This window comes from Anolis sagrei, chromosome 11 (assembly GCF_037176765.1).
Source record: "Anolis sagrei isolate rAnoSag1 chromosome 11, rAnoSag1.mat, whole genome shotgun sequence".
In the NCBI taxonomy this organism is placed as follows: domain Eukaryota; kingdom Metazoa; phylum Chordata; class Lepidosauria; order Squamata; family Dactyloidae; genus Anolis; species Anolis sagrei.
In genome coordinates this window covers 24270420-24295188 of record NC_090031.1, presented here as the reverse complement: position 1 = coordinate 24295188, position 24769 = coordinate 24270420, and the positions used below count along the sequence as shown (strand labels likewise).

Genomic DNA, 24769 nt, shown 5'->3' with positions numbered 1-24769 from the left:
AAGGAAGAAGAAGAAGAAGGCAAGAGGGAAAGGTTATGAGAGGGAGTGAGGAAAGAAGGAAGGAAGGAAGGAAGAAAAATGGAAAGAATGGGAGGGAAGGAGGAAAAGAAAATGGTGAAGGTATGGGAGGGAACGAAAGAAAGAAAAAGAAGAGAAGAGGAAAGGAAGGAAGGAAGGAAAAGAAAAAAGGGAAGAGACATAAGAGGGAAAGATAGGGGAGGAAACAAAAGAAATAAGGATAGAGAAGAGGAAAAGAAGATGGGAGGGAGGGAAAGAAAAGGGGGATAGGTATGAGAGGAGGGGAAGAGAGAAAGAAGGGAAAAGGAAAGTAAGAGGAAAAGGTATGAGGGGAAGGAACGAAAGAAGGGAAGAGAGGAGAAAAGGAAGAAGGAAAGGGAGGAAAGGTATGAGAGGAGGGAAAGTAGGGAAGTGAAGAGGAAAAAAGGGAAGAACTAAAGAAGGGAAAGAGGGAATGAAAGAAGAAGAAGGGAAGAGAAAGGAGAGAAGGGAAGAGAAAGAGAACGAAGAGGAAGGAAGGAAGGGAAAAAAGAGAAAGAAAGAAAAGGAAGAGGGAAAAGTAGGGGAGAAAACAAAAGAAAGAAGGGAAGAGAAGAGAAAAGAAGAGAAGAAAGGAGGGAGGAAAGAAAAGGGGGATAGATATGAGAAGAGGGGAAGAAAGAAAGAGAACGAAAAAGAAAGAGAAGAGGGGAAGGAACAAAAGGATGATAGAAGAAAGGGAAGAACGAAAGAGGGAGGGAATGAAAGGAAGAAGGGAAGAGGAACGAGGGAGGGGAAGAGAGAACGAAGAGGAAGGAAAGAAGGGAAAAAAGAGAAAGAAAGGGAAGGTAAGCGGGAAAGGTAGGGGAGGGAACGAAAGAAAGAAGAGAAGAGGAAAAGAAGAAATGAGGGAGGGAAAAAAAAGGGGGATAGCTATGAGAAGAGGGGAGGAAAGAAAGAAGGGATCAGGAAGGAAGGAAGAAAGAGAAAGAAAAGGAGGGAAGGGAAGAGGGGAAGGTATGAGGGGAAGGAATGAAAGAAAGGATGAGAGAAGAAAGGGAAGAACAGAAGAAAGAAGGGAGGGAATGAAAGAGAGGAGGGAGGCAGGAAGGAAAAGGGCGAAAGGTGAGAGAGGAGGGAAAGTAGGGAAGAGAAGAGAAAGGGAAGAATGAAAGTAGGGAGGGGAGGATGAATGAGAGAGGAAGTAAAGAAGCCCTTTCCTTCCCTCCTTCCTTCCCTCCTATTGTCCATCTTTCCTGCCTTCCTGGATGAGTTGGAGGATGAAGCCCCTCATCTGGCTGGCCCCTTCCCGGATGGAGGGCTGCAGGGGCCGCATCCAGGCTTCCTTGGCCCCTCGGGCCCCTCCGGCCTCCAGGTTGCCCACGCTCTGCACCGCCTGCAAGGCAACACACACACAAGGAGAGACATTGGCCCCAAAGCATGCAGCGCATTGCAATCACAACACTGACTTATACAGGAATCACACCTGAATCCCAGGTGTCGCTTCAGTCCTGAGGGTGGATTCCAACCCAGATTATATAGTAATAATAATAATAATAATAAAAATTTGTGATACAAAATCCAGCATATAGATCTCATTTGCTGTGATTTTGTGTCAGAATAATAATAATAATAATAATAATAATAATAATAATAAATGTATTGCCTGCCTCTCCTTGTGGGTATAATAATAATATATTATTATTATAAATTAGAATGAATGTACTACCCTCCTCTCCTTGTGGGTATTAAATTATGTAATAATACTACTACTAATAATATAAATTATAATGAATGTATTACCCACCTCTTCTTGTAGATACTGAATTATTATTATAACCTTGATATGAACACTAATGCTACTACTAATAATAATGAATGTGTTACTCGCCTCTCATTGTGGGAATAATAATAATATATTAATAATTATATATTACTAACTGTCCCCTGCCACGCGTTGCTGTGGCCCACATGGGGGTTCTGTGTGGGAGGTTTGGCCCAAGTCTATTGTTGGTGGCATTCAGAATGCTCTGTGATTGTAGGTGAACTACAAATCCCAGCGACTACAACTCCCGAATGTCAGGATTCTATTTTCCCCAAACTCCACCAGTGTTCACATTTGGGCACACTGAGTATTTGTGCCAAGTTTGGTCCAGATCCATCATTGTTTGAGTCTACAGTGGTCTCTGGATGTAGGTGAACTACAACTCCCAAACTCAAGGTCAATGTCCACCAAACACTGCTAGTATTTTCTGTTGGTTATGGGAGGCCTGTGTGCCAAATTTGGTTCAATTCCATCGTTGATGGAGTTCAGAATTCTCTTTGATTGTGGGTGAACTATAAATCCCAGCTACTACTACTCCCAAATGACAAAATCATAATTTTTTGAGTGATGGTCACTCCTTGTGTAGTGAGATGTTTTGTTGCCAAATTTGGTGTGATTTCGTTCATTGGTTCTTTTGTTTTTAAGGAACTCATTATGCACAGAGCATTTATATATATATAGATTGTTGTTTATATTAATTATTAATAATTCAATAATAATATATTAATAATGAATGTATGACCTGCCTCTCCTTGTGGGTATAATAATAATAATAGAATATAACTTATAATGAATGTACTACCCGCCTCTTCTTGTGGATATTAAATTATGCAATAATAATAGTAATATAAATTGTATCAATTATAATGAATATATTACCCACCTCTCCTTATTGAAACTGATTTATATATAATATTAATATGAATACTACTACTACTAATAATAATAATGAATGTGTTTACTGCCTCTCATTGTGAGAATAATAATAATAATATATTATTATTAATTATTAATAATTCAATAATAATATATTAATAACGAATGTCTGACATGCCTCTCCTTGTGGGTATAATAATAATAATAGAATATAAATTATAATGAATGTACTGCCCACTTCTTCTTGTGGGTATTAAATTATGTAATAATAATAATAATAATAATTTTTTTTGGTCGTGTCAGGAGCGACCTGAGAAACTGCAAGTCGCTTCTGGTGTGAGAGAATTGGCCGTCTGCAAGGACGTTGCCCAGGGGACACCCAGATGATTTGATGTTTTATCATCCTTGTGGGAGGCTTCTCTCATGTCCCTGCATAAGGAGCTGGAGCTGACAGAGGGAGCTCATCCGCCTCTCCTCGGATTTGAACCTGCGACCTGTCGGTCTTCAGTCCTGCCGGCACAGGGGTTTAACCCACTGCGCCACCGGGGGCTCCATAATAATAATAATAATAATAATAATAATAATAATAATAAATTGATATGAATGAACATATTACCTGCCTCTCCTTGTGGGTATTAAATAATATAATAATAAATATAAATATAAATTTTAATGAAAGTACAGCCCACCTCTCCTGGGGGTGTTAAATTATGTAATAATAATAATAAGTATAATAATAGTAATATTATTGATAATAATACCCTGTTTCCCTGAAAATAAGGCCTAGTAGAGGTTTTGCTGAATTGCTCAATATAAGGCCTCTCCTGAAAGTAAGACCTAGCAAAGTTTGTGTTTGGAAGTGTGCTCCCCCTGTTGGCCAGAAACTGCAATGCCATCCCTGCTGTACAAGGGGTCCCGGAACTGCTGTAGGAGATTGTTCCGGTCTCCAGAACAGTGGTTCTTAACCTGTGGATCACCAAATGTTCTAGCCTACAACTCCCAGAAATTCCCTGAAAATAAGACCTAACACATCTTAATATAAGATGCTGTCTTATTTTTGGGGAGACAAAATAGTAAGAATAATAGTAATAGTAATAATAATATTGATAGTATTATTATTATTAGTGCTAGTAATAATAGGAGTGTGAGGGGCTTGCCTTGGCCAGGAGGAGGAGTGTGCGCCCGGTGCGCGCATCGGGATGCTTTGGCCAGAGGTGGAAGAGCTTTGGGGCCAAGATGGCCGGGGAGAAGAAGCGTAGGCAGAGGAAGCTGGTGACGGCCACCAATCTCATGTCCTGACAAGAAAGGAGAAAAGAGAAGCAGAGACATTTATGAGGAATGAAGGAAGCAAGCTGTTGCAACCCAGAGCAGGAAACTGGACTCTCAGACAACAATCCACCACACTTGACTTCAGGAAAACAATCCTTTTTTATTGATGAAAGATTAATACAAAATGTCCATAAACAAGATCATGAAACCTACAGCAAAACTGCTGAATCCTGGAACCTGTTAGCAATCCACTAACCGTACTTAGCACAACTAGAAAACCTCCGAGGAACAAGGCCACTTGAATCAGGAGACCTGCAAACGCTGGCACATGAATCTGGAACGATGCCTGGTCTGAAGCTGTATTCAGGCCAGGCATATTTAAGGCCAAGAAATCTATTGCGAGACACGCCTGAAGATTTTGTTTGGATTTCTTTCAATCTGGCTGACCTACGTAAACATTGTGCTTCTCCCTGACTCTGCCAAATCTGCCCCCGCCTATCCTCATTAGGCAGGCCAGGTGTCTGATTCTCTGGAGAGCTAAGACTGGGAGGAAAAGGGAGTGAACCGTCTCCGCTCGGCTCGGAATGTATGTTCTCATGGGAATCTTGACTTTCGCTTTCCAAGGCTGTAGGATTTTCACTACTCAAACCATCATCATCTAAATTGGCCTCAGAATTCACATTGACATCTAGATGGGCATCAGGAAATACAATCAGAGAGTCAGGTTCAGGTTCACGCACAGGCTGAACCCCAACACAAGCAAAGAAGGAGGGAAACCTCCACAGGTCCATGTACATGAGTGGTGTGCAGACGTGCATTGTCATGAAGGAGACAGACTCCCACCATTAACATCCCACCACGTTTGTTTTGGATGGCTCTGCCAAGTTTCTTCATGGTCTCACAATATATTCCGTACCCATTTTGCCACATGCTGTCTTGACTTTACATCCTCTCCATAAACTGAAATAATTTTGCAATGAATCACAGCGGCGTTCATGTCTTCAGCATTTAGGTAGCATATTATAGCGCTAACTTCACACTTGGAGGGAAACGGAATGAGGATGCTCATCTCTAACCTTCACCACAATGTCTGTTGATGAGCTACTGACGACTGGCACTGCTCATTCGCTTCCGCTGGCTTCCCGCTACACGGCAATGATACCAACTTCCCCCGCAAAAATTCCCCACGAGAGCAACATGCCTTGTAACCTTACTCTACGGATATCCCTCGTACAGCGCAAACTTCACACTTGGAGGGAAACGGAATGAGGACGCTCATCTCTAAACTTCACCGCAACGCCAGTTGATGAGCTACTGACGACTGGCACTGCTCGTTTGCTTCCTCTGGCTTCCCGCTACATAGCAATGATACCAACTTCCCATGTGAAAATTCCTCAAGAGGGCTAGAAAGCTACGTGCCTGCTGGGCCGCTCTGGCCCCGGGGCATTGCCTTGCCTTAACCCTTTGAGTCCCTGTTGCTAGTATTATAGGTGTCTAGTGCCGTGTCGGACGGGTAACAGGAAGAGACTCCATATTATCCTACATTTTCGTTTATCCGACATTCTGCTGGCTTGTTTATGTCAGATAAGCAAGACTCTACTGTAAATAATAATAATGAAAATAATATATAAATAATATAGTAATAATTATTATATGTTGTCAGCCTGCAAAATATAATAACAATAACAATAACAGGTGCATGTGTGCAGGCTCTTCCTCTCGCTCTCGCTCTCCCCCTCCCTCTCTCTCAGGAACATCTCTTTCTGGGGAGGAGCAGGAAGGAAGGAAGGAGAGAAGGAGGGAGAGAGGAAAAGAAGGGAGGAATGAAGGAGGGATACAAGGAAGGAAGGAAGCAGAGAAGGAGGGAGGAGAATGAAAGAAGGAAAGAGAGATGTAAGAAAGAAAAGAAAGAGGTAGAGAAGGAAGCAAGGAGAGAAAGAGGTAGAGAAGGAAGGGAGGGAGGGAGAAGAGAGAAATGGAAAGACAAAAAGGAAGGAAGGAAAGAAAGAAAGGAAGAGGTAGAGAAGTAAGAAGGGAGAGAAAGAGGAAGGGAAAGGAAAAGGGGGAAGGAAGGATAGAGAGATGGAAAGAAAAAGAGAGAAGGAAAGCATCAGGGAAAGAAAGAAGGAAGGAGGAAAGGAAGAAGGGTAAGAAAGACCGAAGGAAGGAAAGAAAGAGGAAGGGAAGGGAGGAAGGAAGGAAGGAAGGAATGAGAGATGGAAGAAAGGTAGGGGAGGAAGAAAAGAGAGAAAGAGGAAGGGAAAGAAAAAGAGGGGAAGGAAGGATAGAGAGATGGAAAGAAAAAAGAGAGAAGGAAAGCGGCAAGTAAGGAAAGAAGGAAGGAGGAAAAGAGGGAAGAAGGGAAAGAGAGAAAGACTGAAGGAAGGAAAGGAAGAGGAAGGGAAGGGAGGAGAGAAAGAAGGGAAAGAAAGAAGGAGGGAAGTAAAAAAGGAAGAAAGGAGAGATGGAAGGAAGGAAAGAAAGAGATAGAGAAGGAAGGAGAGAAAGGAGAAGGGAAAGAAAAAGGAGGGGGAAGGCAGGAAAGAGGTAGAGAAGGAAAGAAGGAGAGATGTAAAGAAAAAGGAAGGAAGGAAGGAAGGAAGGAAGGAAGGAAGGAAGGAAGGAAGGAAAGAAAGAAGAAAGGATGGAACCACAGAGGAAAGGAAGGAAGGAAAGAAAGAGGTAGAGAAGGAAGAAAGGAGAGAAAGAAGAAGGGGGGAAAAGAGGGAAGGAATGAAAGAGGGAGGGGAGGAAAGAAGGAAGGAGGGAAGGAAGAAGGGAAAGAGAGAAAGACCGAAGGAAGGGAAGAAAGAGGAAGGGAAGGAAGGAGAGAAGGAAGGATGGGATTCGTAGAGCGTCATTACTGTGACGGTTTGTTGTCATGGAATTCTAGTGCGGTAAATTATGTTTTCTCCTCCTAATTTACGATGACGATACGAACTGACCTGGTGTTCCTCTTCCGGGAAGCGTTCTTGGACAGCCTGGCTGAGGATGCGGAAGGCCTTGCGCAGGAGTGGAGGACACGCTCCGGCGGAGGCGCATGTGGCGGAAAGCAAACCAGAGAGGTAAGTGCGCAGCACATGGGCGCTCTGATCTATCATCTGGTTCTCGCTTGGCACCCGCTGCAGGCTGGAGCACCTGGCATAGGAAAGAGGCCTGCTTACTCCATTCTCCGGCTCTAAAAAAAGGCCTCCTGCTTTCCCCCTTCTCTGGCACCCATGCACTCTCCTTACTTACCCAACCTCCTTTGCCTCCACTTTGCTGGGATCGAGTTCCACATATCGTTTCTCTTCAAAGACGCGGCGGACGGTTGGGCCCAGCACCCCGTGCAGGTATGGCAGCCCCACCACCTGAAAGTAGGAAGGCACCACCCGATCCCTCCCAACAGAGGGCCATCCAGTACAGAGATAGGAGAGATACAATTGAGGGAAGAAGGTAGATACATAGACAGATACGCTTGAGAGCAGTATCACTGCCATAGAGGAAGGCACCATCCGATCCCTCCCAACAAAGGGCCATACGGCTCACACACCAAATGTCAAGCCTTACCTTCAGGAAGGATTCCATTGCCTTGGAGGCGAGGGAGTTGCTGCGGAACAAGGTGTTGGCCTCGGCTGCAAAAGGAAGGCGCTGGCTTGACCCCCATTGCCTGGAGGCGAACTACAAGTCCCGTGACCAAACCTGGGACTTACGGGTTCGCTCCAGCTCCATCCGGAAGAGGAGGCCCAGGAACTCTGTGGCCAGGCCGTGGCTCAGGAAGAGCTTGACCAGGGTGGCGGACACTTCCTGCCGGCGCTCAGAGGTCGTCGTCTCCTCAATCAGGGTCAGGACTGGGACCGGGAAGCCCTGTATACACAGGAGACAGGTTTGGATGACCCTCTGCCGGGTGGGATCGCATGGTATCCTCCTTTGGAGCTGAAGGGGGTTGGACTAGATGGCCTTTGGGGTCCCTTCCAACTCCAGGATCCTGTTGTTGTTATTATTATTAGGCCAGATGGGAATCTGTCGGGAGGGATTGGATGGTGTCTTCCTTTAGGGCAGTAATGAGGTCGGACTGGATGGCCTTGGGAGTCCCTTCCAACTCTAGGATGATGATGATGATGATGATGATGATGATGATGATGATATAGTGATCCTATCTTCTTGTTTTGTAGGAGGGGGTTGGGCTGGATGCCCTCTGGGGGTCCCACCTTTACTCCATCTTGGACTTCCTGGCAGAGCAATTCGACCAGAGGCTGGTAGTGAATGGCGGGGAGCAGCACCTCCTGGCGGAGCTGGACCTGAAGGTGCAAAGATCCCAGGTGGGCCCTGAAAAGAGAGGAGGAATGTATCTATTGGCTATCTGTCTATCTATTTTTCGTCTCTCTCTCTCTCTCGCTCTCTCTCTCTCTATCTATCTATCCTATTTATCCTATCTATATTTCATATATCTATCCATCCACCTACCTACCTACCTACCATCTTCCATTTATTTTCCATCTTTCTTTCTTTCATCTATCTATCCTATTTATCCTATCTATTTTTATCTATCTATTTTTCATCAATGTATCTTCTATCTATCCTATTTATCCTATCTATCTATCTATCTATCTATCTATCTATCTATCCTATTTATCCTATCTATATTTCATCTATCTATCTGTCTGTCTGTCTGTCTGTCTGTCTGTCTGTCCGTCCGCCCGCCCGCCCGCCCATCCATCCATCCATCCATCCATCCATCCATCCATCTACCCACCTACCATCTTCCATTTATTTTCCATCTTTCTTATCTATCTATCTATCTATCTATCTATCTATCTATCTATCTATCTATCCTATTTATCCTATTTTTCATCAATGTATCATGTATCTATCTATCTATCTATCTATCTATCTATCTATAACCTTTTTCATCTAGTTATCCATCTGTTTATCTACCTACCTATATATCCATCCATCCATCTCTCTGTCTGTCCATCGTATCATTCATCTATCTTTCTATCTATCTTCGATTTATTTGCCATCTTTCTTTCTTTCTTTCTTTCTTTCTTTCTCTCATCTATCTATCTATCTATCTATCTGTCAGTTTATCTATCTATCTTTCATCTGTCTATCTATCTATCTACCTGTCTTCTATCTATCTTTCATCTATCTTATCTATTTACTATCTATCAATCTGCCATTTATCTATTGTCTACCTACCTACTTATCTACCTACTATCGCTATCTATTTATCTACTATATCTTTCAACTATTCATCTTCCATTTATTTATTTTGCATTTATTTTTCTATCATATATCTATCCTTCTGTCTATCTATCCTATCACTCATTTGTCTGTCCTATCATTCATCTACCGACCTACCTCTCATCTTCCATTTATTTTCCATCTTTCTTTCTTTCATTTGTCTGTCTGTATATCTATCCTATCTATTTTTCATCAATGTATCTTTTATCTCTATCTATCTCCCATTTATTTATTTTGCATTTATCTAGCTATCCTATCTCTATCTATCTATTTATCTAACTATCATCTTTTTCATCTAGTTAACCATCTGTCTGTCTGTCTGTCTGTCTATCTATCTATCTATCTATCTTCAATTTATTTTCTTTCTTGCTTGCTTGCTTTCATCTGTCTATCTATCTATCTTTCATCTGTCTGTCTATCTATCTATCTATCTATCTATCTATCTATCTATCTATCTGTCTGTCTGTCTATCTATCCTATCTTCTATCTACCTACTATCTATCTTTCATCTATCCTTTCTATCTACTATCTATCAATCTGCCATTTATCTATTGTTTACCTACCTACCTACTTATCTACCTACCATCGCTATCTATTTATCTACTATATTTTTCAACTATCCATCTATTTATCTATCTATTTTCCTTTTATGTTATCCATCTCTCTCTCTCTCTCTGTTTCTGGAATGGGTCATGCAGTTAAATGACAGTCACTGTTTTTTATTCCTTGTGCCATGGCAGGGATTTATTTATATCTTAGTTAATTTTATTACGGTCCATAGACCCATCAGTAAAACCAACAGTCCTAATACAGTTTATATCTACAAAGTTTCAAGTCATACCCCAATCCCCTGCATATGGGGGACGCTGGACACGTGGGACAGGATTGGATATACAAGTTGGCTACGTTAAACTGTGTAGTAGAGGCACTGCAGTAAATGTGTTCTATTGTTTCTGTTTCATTTCCTCCACAGGGACATAGTCTTTGGGAGTAAGGAATTGCAGACAGCCTGCCTCTTAGCAGCTCTGAGGGAAATATTCGTATGTGAATTAATGGCCTAGGGTGTAAGCCTGTCTGTCTGTCTGTCTTTCTTTCTTTCCCCTTTCCCTCTGGACTCACTGTTCCGGCCTGGGCTTGTTCTTCTCCGGTCGGAGCAGGAACCAGCCTTCTTCCCGCAGAACGGCCTCCAACCTTTGGATATCAAAAACCACCTGAAAGAGAGACCAGAAAAGCATATAGATATAGATATATTATTTTCTTATATATTTATTATTATTAATAATAATATTATATTTTCTTATATACTTATTATAATTTTCTTAGATATTTATTATCACTATTATTATTACCATTATTATTATTATTATTTCTCTCCCACTTGTATATCTTGATTGGAATTGCAAAGCCATTGTAATACTATCATCATCATCATCATCATTATAATTTATATCCTGCTTGTATGTCTCACAATTGCATTATTATTATTATTATTATTATTATTTCTTTCCCCCTTGTATATCTCACAATTGCATCATCATCTTCATTATTATTATTATTATTATTATTATTATTATTATTATTTCTCTCCCGTTTGTATATCTCGCAATTGCAATATTATTATTTTTTATCTCCCGCTTGTATATTTTGATTGGAGATGCAAAGCCATTGTAATACTATCATCATCATCATCATTATAATTTATATCCTGATTGTATATCTCACAATTGCATTATTTATTATTATTATTATTATTATTATTATTATTATTTCTTTCCCCTTGTATATTTCACAATTGCATCATCATGATTATTATTATTATTATTATTATTATTATTGTTGTTATTATTATTATTATTATTATTATTATTATTATTTCTGTCCCACTTGTATGTCTCGCAATTGCAATATTATTATTATTTCTCTCCCGCTTGTATCTCTTGATTGGTGATGCAAAGCCATTGTAATACTATCATCATCATCATCATCATCATTATTAATAATAATATCCTGCTTGTATGTCTCGCAATTGCATATTATTATTATTATTGTTGTTGTTGTTATTATTATTATTTATTTCTCTTCCGCTTGTATGTCTCACAATTGCATTACAATAATCAAGAGATACAAGCAGGAGTGAAATAATAATAATATTATTTCACTCGCAATTGCAATATTATTATTATTTCACTCCTGCTTGTATCTCTTGATTGGAGATGCAAGGCCATTGTAATGCTACTATTATTATTATTATTATTATTATTATTATTATTATTATTATTATTATCTTGCTTGTATGTCTCGTAATGGCATTATTATTATTTATTTCTCTTCTGCTTGTATATCTTGCAATTGCATTATTATTATTATTATTATTATTATTATTATTATTTCTCTCCTGCATATATCTCTCACAATTGCAATATTATTATTGTTATTATTATTATTTCTTTTCCACTTGTATGTCTCGCAATATCATTATTGTTATTATTATTATTGTATTGTCGAAGGCTTTCATGGCCAGAATCACTGGGTTGTTGTAGGTTTTTCGGGCGGTATGGCCAAGTTCTAGAACATCCGGGCCTTTGTGCTGCATTCACCACGCTAAGATGAGATTGCAATGGCTGTGCATCTCCAATCGAGAGATACAAGCAGGACAGAAATAATGATAATAATAATAATAATAATAATGCAATTGCGAGACATACAAGCAGAACAGAAATAGTAATAATAATAATAATAATAATAATAATAATAATAGTATTGCAATGGCTTTGCATCTCCAATCAAGAGATACAGTCAGGAGAGAAATTATTATTATTATTATTATTATTATTATTATTATTATTATTATTATTATTATTATTTCTCTCCTGATTGTATCTCTCCATTGGAGATGCAAAACCATTGCAATACTACTACTACTACTACTATTATTATTATTATTATTATTATTATTATTTCTGTTCCGCTTGTATGTCTCGCAATTGCATTATTGTTGTTGTTGTTGTTGTTGTTGTTGTTATACAGCCATTGCAATCTCAGTTTAGAGTGGTGAATGCAGCACAAATTCCCAGATGTTTGCTTTCCCAATGAGATCCTTCTCTTTGGGACTCACTTTCCCCAGGAAGTCGTTCCTGCGGGCGAGATCCCAGTCCCAGACTTCAATGGCACAGAGGCGCTTCTCCTCGGCTGCAAAGGAATCCTCCTCCAGGTCGAAGTCAAACAACTGGTTCCAGCGCGGGAAGCAAGACCTCTTCACCACCTGCAAGGAGAGGCAAGAGGAAGCATGTGGATGGACATCCAACGGGAGGGATCAGATGGTGTCTCCCCTCTGTGGCAGGGATACACTCATCACATATAGTGTCTCTATATCAACAAGATGTAATAATAATAATAATAATAATAATAATAATAATAATAATAATAATAGAATCCCAGAGTTGGAAGGGACTCCCAAAGGCCATCCAGTCCAACCCCCTTCTGCCCTAAAGGAAGACACCATCCGATCCCTCCCGACAGATGACCAAACCCTCCCAAACAGCATATTTCACAGCTGCATTTCTTTCCTCAGCTTTCCGACTCACCGACGTTTCCTGCGTTTTGCCATTATACTGAATGCGGACAAAGGGGTCGGAAGCCCCGTTGCGGTCTTTCCGAGCCAAATCCCTGGAAGGAAAATAAATAAATAAATAAATAGTAATAAACAACAACAATAATAAACAGATAATAAATAATATTAAATTTTAAATAGATGATAAATAATATTAAATGTCAAATATAAATAGAAATAATATTAAATATCATATAACCATAGAGTTGGAAGAGACCTCATGAGCCATCCAGTCCAACCCCATTCTGCCAAGAAGCGGGAAAATTACATTCAAAGCACCCCTGACAGATGACCATCCAGCCTCTGTTTCAAAGCTTCCAAAGAAGCCTCCATATTTAATATAAATAAAAATAATACATTAGCATATAATAATAAACTGATAATTGCTTATAGATATTCTATATAAATAAAAATAATATATTAGTAAACAATTATAAATTAATAATCACTCAATCATATAAATATGAAGTATAAATAATAATATGAAATATAAATAATATGTATTGTCGAAGGCTTTCATGGCTGGAATCACTGGGTTGTTGTAGGTTTTTTCGGGCTATATGGCCATGTTCTAGAGGCATTCTCTCCTGACCTTTTGCCTGCATTTATGGCAAACATCCTCAGAGGTAGTGAAGTCTGTTGGAACTAGGAAAAGTGGTTTATATATCTGTGGAATGACCTGGGTGGGACAAAGGACTCTTGTCTGTTGGAGCTGGGTGTAAATGTTTCAACTGACCACTTGATTAGCATATAATGACCTGACATTGCCTAGAGCAAACTTTTAAACCCCTTTTCCTATTTCCAACAGACTTCACAACCTCTGAAGATTCTTGCCATAGATGCAGGCGAAACGTCAGGAGAGAATGCCTCTAGACCATGGCCATATAGCCCGAAAAAACCTACAACAACCCACTATAAATAATATATCAGTAAATTATAAATAAATAAAGAATGCATAATAAATATGAGATAGAAATAGAAATAACAAATTAGCAAATAACAAATTAGTAAATAATAATCAATCAATATTAAATAATATTAAATAGAAATGTAAATCATAATAATACAATAACCCATGCCTTTTCCTTCTGTGACCATACAACATACTGCCATATAATGGTGCAATAATGGGAGGCTCATAGAATGAGATGGCAACCTCTACCGGCATCAAACTGCATCAGTGGAGCCGTGCGGACTGACCTGGCGTCGAAGACGGTGCAGCGCAGCTTCCTGCCCAGGATCTCCATCCGGAGGTGGATCTCCCCTTGAACCTCTTCGTCTGGATCCACTTCCGACAGGTTCACCCATCCGCTCTGCCCTGCATCCAATTTATTGATATTACTATTAGATAGATAGATAGATAGATAGATAGATAGATAGATAGATAGATAGATAGATAGATCGACAGACAGACAGATAGATAGATAGATAGATAGATAGATAGATAGATAGATAGATAGATGATAGATAGATGATAGATGATAGATAGATAGATGATAGATAGATAGATAGATGATAGATAGATAGTTAGATAGATAGATAGATAGATAGATAGATGATAGATAGATAGATAGATGATAGATAGATAGTTAGATAGATAGATAGATAGATAGATAGATGATAGATAGATAGATAGATGATAGATAGATAGATAGATAGATAGATAGATAGATACACACACGCTGCTTTTTTACTCTCCGCAAAAGAGACTCAAAGTGGCTATGTATCTGTTATTATTATTAGAATGTATTATGATTATTATGTACCGTACTAGCCGTCCCCTGCCATGTGTTGCTGTGGCCCAGTCTGTGTATATGTTTTGTGTGTGCATATATGTGTTTACATTAATTGAGATACAAATAATAATTGTAATGATAATTGTAATAATATAGTAAGAATAGCCATCATAATCATAATAATAATAGAAATACTACTACTACTACTACTAATTATAATAATAATTGTATTGATAATTGTAATAATACAACAAGAATAGCCATCATAATGGTAATAATAATAGAAATACTACTACTACTAATAATAATAATAATAATAATAATAATTGTGATGATAATTGTAATAACTGTTAAATAATAGAATAAGAAAAACCATCATAATGGTAATAATAATAATTTGAGATATAAATAATAATTGTAATGATAATTGTAATAATACAATAAGAATAACCATCATAATCGTAATAATAATAGAAATACTACTACTACTGCTAATAATAATAATAATAATAATTGTAATGATAACTGTTAAATAATACAATAAGAATAACCAACATAATCGTAATAATAATAATTGAGATACTAATAATTGTAATAATAATTGTAATAATAACTGCAATAATACAATAAGAATAACCATCATAATCATCATCATAATAATTGAAATACTAATAATTGTGATAATAATAATTGTAATGATAATTGTAATAATAACTGTAATAATAAAATAAGAATAATAATCATAATCATAATAATAATTGAAATATTAATAATAATTGTAACAATAATTGTAATGATTATTGTAATTATAATTGTAAGTATAATTGTAATAATACAATAAGAATAATCATAATAATAATAATATAAATATTAATACTACTACTACTAATAGTAATTGTAATGATAATTGTAATTATAACTGTTAAATAATACAAGAATAAACATCATAATTGTAATAATAATTGAAATACTAATAATAATTGTAATAATAATAATTGTAATGATTAATGTAATGATAATTGTAATGATAATTGTAATAATACAATAATAATAATAATAATAATAATAATAATTGAAATGCTAATAATAATTGTAATGATAATTGTAATGATAACTGTAATAATAAAATAAGAATAATCATAATAATAATAATAATTGAAATAATAATAATTGTAATGATAATTGTAATAATTGTAATAACATGTGCAATGATACTAATAATGCAATAATAATCATAATAATAATTGTAATAAGAATAATCATAATAATAATTGTAATATTATTATTAATAATAACGCCTACCTTTTGGAAGTTCAGCTAAGAGGCGTTGCGTGAGGTCGACCTTCCCGATGACATCATCTCGGCTAAAAGAAGGACAGGAAGTAATACCCAGACGGAACAAGGCCAATGGGATTTTAAAAGGAAGGCAGAGGAAAGACATGCCTCCTCCTACGCAGGAAGTGATGCCATACCTCAAGGCGTCTTCGTCCATGACGTAGAAGGAGACACAACGGAAAGTGGGTGGGACGTGGACCTCGTACTCTTCGCCCCAGAAAGGAAACAGAGTTTTCCACACCGTCGCCGTCCTGCGGGAGGAAAGGAAGAAATGTATGAAAATATACATTCAAGCTGATCCTTTCTATCTATAGACTGCCCTCTTGTGGATGCATCTGAGCATTGCATACATTCATCCCTAGAGGTTAATAGCTGATCCTTTCTATCTATAGACTGCCCTCTTGTGGATGCATCTGAGCATTGCATACATTCATCCCTAGAGGCTAATAGCTGATCCTTTCTATCTATTGACTGCCTTCTTGTGGATGCATCTGAGCATTGCATACATTCATCCCTAGAGGTTAATAGCTGATCCTTTCTATCTATAGACTGCCTTCTTGTGGATGCATCTGAGCATTGCATACATTCATCCCTAGAGGCTAATAGCTGATCCTTTCTATCTATAGACTGCCCTCTTGTGACTGCATCTGACCACTGCATATGTACATTAATATCTTTATTGGGAACTAGCCCTGAATGGGGTGGAGTTATTTAGGTATTTCTGCACATGACATAGCGTGGTGGACAGTTTTGCTTACCTGATGATGGCTTCGTTGTCAATTTTCACAATACAATATGGGTCGCTGCTGCCGGTACTGAAAGAAGGAGAATACATCTGTATCTATCAGACCTGGAGCTGATCTTTTCTATCTATAGACTGCCCTCTTGTGGCTACATCTGGGCAGTGTGTACATTCATCCCTAGAGACTAATAGCTAATCCTCTCTATTGATAACCTGCCCTCTTGCAGCTGCATCTGGGCATTGCATACATTCATCCCTAGAGACTAATAGCTAACCCTTTCTATCTATAGACTGCTCTCTTGTGGCTGATTCTGAGCATTGTGTACATTCACCTCTAGAGGATAATAGCTAATCCTTTCTATCTCTATAATGACTCTTGTGGCTGAATCTGAGCATTGCATACATTCATCCCTAGAGACGAATAGCTAATCCTTTCTATCTATAGCCCGCCCTTTTGCATACATTCATTCCTAGTGGGGAATAGCTAATCCTTTCTATCTATAGCCTGCCCACTTGTGGCTGAATCTGAGCATTGTATACATTAATCCCTAGAGATGAATAGCTAATCCTTTCTATCTATAGCCTGCCCTTTTGCGTACATTCATTCCTAGTGGGGAATAGCTAATCCTTTCTAGCTTTACACTGCCTTCTTGTGGCTGAATCTGAGCATTGCGTACATTCATCCCTAAAGACGAATAGCTAATCCTTTCTATCTATAGCCTGCCCTCTTGTGGCTGAATCTGAGCATTGCGTACATTCATTCCTAGAGACTAATAGCGAATCCTTTCTATCTATAGCCTGCCCTCTTGTGGCTGCATCATAGCCTTGTGTACATTCATTCCTAGTGGGGAATAGCTTATCCTTTCTAGCTTTACACTGCCTTCTTGTGGCTGAATCTGAGCATTGTATATATTCATCCCTAGAGACGAATAGCGAATCCTTTCTATCTATAGCCTGCCCTCTTGTGGCTGCATCATAGCCTTGTGTACATTCATTCCTAGTGGGGAATAGCTAATCCTTTCTAGCTTTACACTGCCTTCTTGTGGCTGAATCTGAGCATTGTATACATTCATCCCCAGAGGATAATAGCTAATCCTTTCTATCGATAGACTTCCCACTTATGGCTGAATCTGAGAATTGTGTACATTCATTCCTAGTGGCGAATAGCTAATCCTTTCTATCTATAGACTGCCCTCTTGTGGCTGAATCTGAGCATTGCGTACATTCACCCCTAGAGGATAATAGCTAATCCTTTCTATCTATAGCCTGCCCTCTTGTGGCTGCATCATAGCATTGTGTACATTCATTCCTAGTAGCGAACAGCTAATCCTTTCTAACTATAAACTGCCTCCTTGTGGCTGTATCTGAGCATTGCATACTATTTGAGGCATTTAAGGCATGTTGTTTTTTTAATAAGCCTGTATTTTGGGTATGCCCTGGCACAGAAAGAAGGGAAGGAATGAGCCCCGTGGGCGGAGGAATAAAACCCAGGCCTGCATGTTCCAGTTTCTTTTTTTTCATTTCCTCCGGCTCGTTAATCATTGCTGAGCTCCCCGAAAGGAGATTGCCTTATTCTTCTGGAAAATAAACACGCAGCGGAGGAAGGAACTCAGCGCTTGAGTTAAATATTTAACCTTTGGGATGCTGTTTGCAAGAAGAAGGTGAGAAAGAAAGAGAAGCAGTTCATATTTCAGGAATGCATTACTCTGCAAAGGATAACGGACGACCCATAACCCATTAAGATTGTTGTTGTTGTTGTTGCGTGTCAAACAGGGAGGCGTTATTGCCGCAACCTTATTTTCCATCTTCATCGCTATGATACTTCATCTTGTTGATGGGAAGCTTCCCACTGGATTGGAAATCATCTATCTATCGGACAGATGACAAACTATTTAACCTCACAACAACATCTGTTGTAGAACTCCAATATGCTGATGACATAGAACCGATGTTGTAGATCTTCTTCTGGATGTGAACAACATAGTCTGTGCACATTCAGAAGAAGATCTACAACATCTGTTATAGAACTCCAATATTTTGATGATATCATAGTCTGTGTGCATTCAGAAGAAGACCTACAACATCGGTTATAGAACTCCAATATGTTGATGATATCATAGTCTGTGTGCATTCAGAAGAAGACCTACAACATCGGTTATAGAACTCCAATATGTTGATGATATCATAGTCTGTGTGCATTCAGAAGAAGACCTACAACATTGGTTATAGAACTCCAATATGTTGATGATATCATAGTTTGTGTGCATTCAGAAGAAGACCTACAACATCGGTTATAGAACTCCAATATGTTGATGATATCATAGTCTGTGTGCATTCAGAAGAAGACCTACAACATCGGTTATAGAACTCCAATATGTTGAGGATATCATAGTCTGTGTGCATTCAGAAGAAGACCTACAACATTGGTTATAGAACTCCAATATGTTGATGATATCATAGTTTGTGTGCATTCAGAAGAAGACCTACAACATCGGTTATAGAACTCCAATATGTTGATGATATCATAGTCTGTGTGCATTCAGAAGAAGACCTACAACATTGGTTATAAAACTGTCTCTTCTTTCTTCCATTTGCCATCTTCTCTTTTTCCTTCTTCCATCCTTTTCTGTCTCTTTTTATCCCTCTTTTTCATTCTTCTTTTCTATCTTTTCTTCTGCACTACATCCCTTTCTTCCTTTTCTATCCCTCTTTTCATTCTTCCCTTTCTTCCTTTTCTCCTTTGCTTCTTTCTTCTTTCTACCCTTCCCTTTTCATCTCTTCTTTCTTCCATTTGCCAACTTCTCTTTTTCCTTCTTCCAGCCTTTTCTGTGTCTTTTTATCCCTCTTTTTCATTCTTCCTTTCTTCCTTTTCTCCTTCGCTTCATCCTTTTCTTCCTTCCTTTCCTCTTCCCTTTCTCATTTTTTCTTTCTTTCCTCTATCTGCCTCCCCTTCTTTTTCTTTCTTTCTTCCCATCTTTTCTTTTTCCCCATCCTTTTCTATCCTTTCTTCCTTTTCTTCATTCTTCCTTTTCTCCCTTGCTTCTTCCCTTCTTTTCTTCCTTCCTTTTTCATCTCGTCTTTCCTCCTCTCTTTTTACGTCTTCCATCCTTTTCTATCTCTTTTTATCTCTCTTCTTCACTCTTTTTCAAAATAAATAATAATAATAAAATAATATTTTTTTCCTTCGCTTCTTCCATCCCTTCCTTTTCTTCCTTCCCTCTTCCCTTTTTCATCTCGTCTTATCTTTCCTCCATTTTGCTCCCCTTCTTTTTCTTTCTTCCATTCTTTCTAATCCCTTCCGTTACTCCTCTTTTTTCATTCTTCCTTTTCTCCTTCGCTTCTTCCATCCCTTCCTTTTCTTCCTTCCCTCTTCCCTTTTTCATCTCGTCTATCTTTCCTCCATTTTGCTCCCCTTCTTTTTCTTTCTTCCATTCTTTCTAATCCCTTCCGTTACTCCTCTTTTTTCATTCTTCCTTTTCTCCTTCGCTTCTTCCTTCCCTTCCTTTTCTTCCCTTTTTGTCTCTTCTTTCTTCCCTCTATCTGTCTCCCCTTTGTTTTCTTCCCCTCTTTTCCTTCCTTCCTTTCTTCCCTCCATCCTTTCCTATCCCTCTTCTTCATTCCTTCCCTCGCTTGGTCAGGTTGCAGCAAAGGCTCTGAGGGGCCGTATGGGGCCCGCGGGCCGTACCTGGACCATCCTACGTATCCCAAGCTTTGCAAAACCTCAAGGGCTCTGACCTTGGAGGAATTTTCCTTGAGGATGTTTTCCTCTTGCATTGACTTCCCTTTTGGCTTCAGCTTCCTATTTGCCGGCCTTTCCTCCTGCACCATTTGCAACCACAAACCCATTCTCAAGGGAGGAAACAGTCCAAGGCTGACCTTTAAGGAAGCCGCTTGTATTCAACACGCAAAAGTCCATGCAAAAGGGGGGAAAACAACAACAACTACTACTACGTGTTTCCATTCGAAGGGCTGAGAAACCTCTCTCTGGGATTGGGGCAAAGAAAGAGTGAGGGATGGGCTTGTAAGCATATGTCAGGAAGTGAAGTTTTTGGGATTTATAGTTCACTTACAATCAAAGAACATTATGAACCCCACCAACGATGGAATTGAATCAAACTTGCCACACAGAACACCCATAACCAGCAGAAAATACTGGAAGGGTCTGGTGGGCATTGAACTTGAGTTTGGGAGTTGTAGTTCACCTTCATCCAGAGAGCACTGTGGACTCAAACAATGATGGATTTGGACCAAACTTGGTACAAATACTCAATATGCTCAAATGTGAACACTGGTAGAGTTTGGGAGAAAATGGACCTTGACATTTGGGAGTTGTAATTGTTGGGATTTATAGTTCACCTCCAATCAAAGAGCATTCTGAACTTCACCAATGATGGAATTGAACCAAACTTGCCACACAGAACACCCATAACCAGCAGAAAATACTGGAAGGGTCTGGTGGGCACTGATCTTGAGTTTGGGAGTTGTAGTTCACCTACATCCAGAGAGTACTGTGGACTCAAACGATGATGGATCTGGACCAAACTTGGCACCAATACTCAATATGCCCATTATGGTGGAGTTTGGGGGAAATGGACCTTGAAATTTGGGAGTTGTAGTTGCTGGGATTTATACTCCACCTCCAATCAGAGAGCATTCTGAACTCCACCAATGATGGAATTGAACCAAACTTGCCACACAGAACTCCAATGACAAACAGAAAATACTGGAAGGGTTTGGTGGGCATTGACCTTGAGTTTTAGAGTTGTAGTTTACCTTCATCCAGAGAGTACTGTGGACTCAAACAATGATGGATCTGGACCAAACTTGGCACCAATACCCAATATGCCCATTATGGTGGAGTTGGGGAAAATTGACCTTGACATTTGGGAGTTGTAGTTACTGGAATTTATAGTTCATCTCCAATCAAAGAGCATTATGAACTCCACTAATGATAGAATTGAACCAAACTTGGCACACAGAACTCCAATGACAAACAGAAAATACTGAAAGGGTTTGGTGGGCATTGAACTTGAGTTTGGGAGTTGTAGTTCACCTTCATCCAGAGAGCACTGTGTACTCAAACAATGATGTATCAGGACCAAACTTGGCACGAATGCTCAATATGCCCAAATGTGAACACTGGTGGAGTTTGGGGGAAAATGGACCTTGACATTTGGGAGTTGTAGTTGCTGGGATTTATAGTTCACCTACAATCCAAGAGCATTCCGAACCCCTTCAGAGATAGAATTGGGCCAAACTTCCCACACAGAACGCTGGGTTTTCTGGTGATCTTCTTGACCCTCCCAGGGGTCCCGACCCCCAGACTGGCTACACAACAACTTTTCTAGAAAATGCTCCAAGGCCCATGCAACATTAATTTGGGGTCATCGCAACACTGACAGGAAAGGGAGTGAGGTAACACAGAAATACGGAGACAAGAGAACCATTTCAATGTGCACGCAAGAGTGTTAGTTTCCCAACAACCCTTTCCCTTACTGGAAAATTGCAATAAAGTCACGGGAAAGTGGTTCACAACACTAGGCTGCTGCCTCCATAGAAAGTGAATGTTCAAATTGCGGGAAGTCGGCCACTTTCAGCGTGGCTTTGGCTTCCGGAATAGAGCTTTCAGGGACCGAAATCCGAGGATAATACCCAGATTTATGTTCTTTCGAAGCAGATTTTCCATCTCTCGAAATGCCAGGCGCATGAACCCAAAAATAGCCGGACGCCAAAGCAGGCGCTCTGCTCCCCTCCCTGGATATTTTTCTGCCCAAACACATGCATACATATGTGTGTGTGTATATGTATATCTATATATATACTAAAAGTGAATGTTTGTATGTATGTGGCAGCTTTCTGTGTATATCTATATCTATAGTGAAAGTCAATGTTTGTATGTATGTATATACGCTGAGGTATGAATTGGCTCCCACTTCCACAGGCCACTGCGACACGCACGGGTGACAGACCTGGACCAAACTTGGCACACATAACCCCCATGACCCCCTTTACGTCCCGGTGTGGTTTTGGGGAGGACGGACAATGGATGATGGGATTTGCAGCACTTTCAAACACTTTGATCCCACAGACCACTGTGGCCCCCAACAAAGACCAATAAAGACAAAACTTGGCACACAGAACCCCCATGACTCACTCCACATCCTGCTGTAGTTTGGAGGAGGGCAGGCCATGGATGATGGGACTTGAAGTACTTCCACTCACTTCCCGAGACCACTGCAACCCTCATCCAATGACTGATCAAGACCAAACTTGGTACACATAACCCCCATGACTCACTCCACATCCTGCTGCAGTTTGGAGGAGGCCAGACCATGGATGATGGGACTTGAAGTACCACCACTCACTTGCCGATACTACTGCAACCCTCATCCAATGACTGATCAAGACCAAACTTGGCACACAGAGCCCCCATGACCCCCTTTACATCCTGGTGAGGGTTGGGAAAGGATGGACAATGGATGATGGGATTTGTAGTACTTTCAAACCCTTGGGTACCTACAGACCACTGCAACCCTCATTCAATAACTGATCAAGACAAAACTTGGCACACAGAACCCCCATGACTCACTCCACATCCTGCTGCAGTTGGGAGGAGGGTGGACCATGGATGATGGGACTTGAAGTACCACCACTCACTTCCTGAGACCACTGCAACTCTCATCCAAAGACTGATCAAGACCAAACTTGGCACACGTAACCCCCATAACCCCCTTTACATCCTGGTGAGGGTTGGGGGAGGATGGACAATGGATGATGGGATATGTAGTACTTTCAAAGCTTTGGGTACCTAAAGACCACTGCAGCCCTCATCCAATAACGGATCAAGACCAAACTTGGCACACAGAGCCCCCATAACCCACTGTATATCCTGGTGCTGTTGGGAGGAGGGTGGACCATGGATGATGGGACTTGAAGTACCTTCACTCACTTCCTGAGACCACAGCAACACTCATCCAATTACCAATGAAGACCAAACTTGGTTCAGAGAGTCCACATGGCCAACTCAACATTTTGGTGCAGTCTGGGGAGGATGGACCATAGATGATGGGACTTGAAGTACCTCCACTCACTTCCCAAGACCGCTGCGACCCTCATCCGGTGATGGATCAAGACCAAACTTGGCACACATAATTATCAACAAATAATAATAAATAAAAAAATTGATAATTATCAGCAAATAATAACAAATCAACAAATAAAAATAATAATGATCAATAAAGAATAATTGTCAACAAAGAACAATACATAATAATAAACAAATTATAATAATAGTCGAGGAATAATAATAATAAATAGGTATAACAATAATAATTATAATAAATAAATAATATTTATTGATTATAATTAATTATTAACTATTATTATTTATTAATAGTTATTATTTATTAGCAATCAATAATAATAATTGATAATAAATTATAATTACTAATTAATAAATATAATAAACTGTTGTTGTTATTGTTGTTATTATTACTACCAATCTTGATGTTTGGATGGGGACCCCAAGTGTCAAACCGCGTTAAAGCCTGCCGTGTAGACAGGCGCCCTTTAGGCACTTACATGTCCTTGGCCGGCAGGTTCTTGGCTTCCACGACGCGGATGAAGAGGGAGCTCCTGGGCCCGGCCATGGCCAGCCCACCACCGCCAAGCAAGGCAGCCAGACAGCCAGACAGCAACCCACTTGCGCCCCGGTCCCCAACTGGCGGCGCTCCCTTCCGCGCCTCCGCCAATCGGGAAGCCCCGCGGGAGGAAAGGGGCGGGGCCGGGGAAGGGGGAGCGCCCCATTGGCAGAGCGCCCGGCAGCCGGGATTGCCCTCTTCTTCTTCCCCGGTCTCTGAAGGCATCCCGGCGCCTTCTTCGCCCTCTCTCTCTCGGCTTCCATCCATCCTTCCTTCCTTCTTTTTCTTCCTTCTTTTCTTCCTCTCTCCTTTCCTTTCTTTCCTTTCCTTCCATCCTTCCTTTCATTTCTTTTCCTTGCTTCTTTCCTTCCTCCCTTTTTTCCTCCTTCCATCCTTTCCTCCCCTCCCTCCTTTCCTTTCTTTCCTTCTTTCCTTTCCTTGCTTCTTTCCTTCCTTACTTCCTTCTGGCTTTCTTTCCTTCCTTCTTTCCTCTCCTCCTCCTTTCCTTCCCTT

The 24769-nt window shown here is 39.8% G+C and overlaps 1 protein-coding gene across 2 annotated transcripts in view; it reads right to left on the bottom strand.

Annotated features, from left to right (window-relative positions):
• Positions 1-24323, bottom strand: part of LOC132763497 (ras GTPase-activating protein 4-like) — a 35246-nt gene extending 10923 nt beyond the window's left edge. For both annotated transcript variants that reach the window (XM_060757011.2, XM_067472036.1), the window contains exons 1-15: positions 24198-24323; positions 16633-16689; positions 16012-16125; positions 15842-15903; positions 14004-14121; positions 12778-12859; positions 12309-12455; positions 10313-10404; positions 8158-8275; positions 7660-7813; positions 7517-7581; positions 7205-7317; positions 6913-7105; positions 3856-3993; positions 1258-1393 (exon numbers count right to left, since the gene is read on the bottom strand). In XM_060757011.2, the coding sequence (XP_060612994.2) occupies positions 1258-1393; positions 3856-3993; positions 6913-7105; positions 7205-7317; positions 7517-7581; positions 7660-7813; positions 8158-8275; positions 10313-10404; positions 12309-12455; positions 12778-12859; positions 14004-14121; positions 15842-15903; positions 16012-16125; positions 16633-16689; positions 24198-24265 (1657 nt within the window). In that variant the 5' untranslated portion in view covers positions 24266-24323. The remainder of the gene's footprint in view (positions 1-1257; positions 1394-3855; positions 3994-6912; positions 7106-7204; positions 7318-7516; positions 7582-7659; positions 7814-8157; positions 8276-10312; positions 10405-12308; positions 12456-12777; positions 12860-14003; positions 14122-15841; positions 15904-16011; positions 16126-16632; positions 16690-24197) is intronic.
• Between the last annotated feature and the right edge of the window lie 446 nt (positions 24324-24769).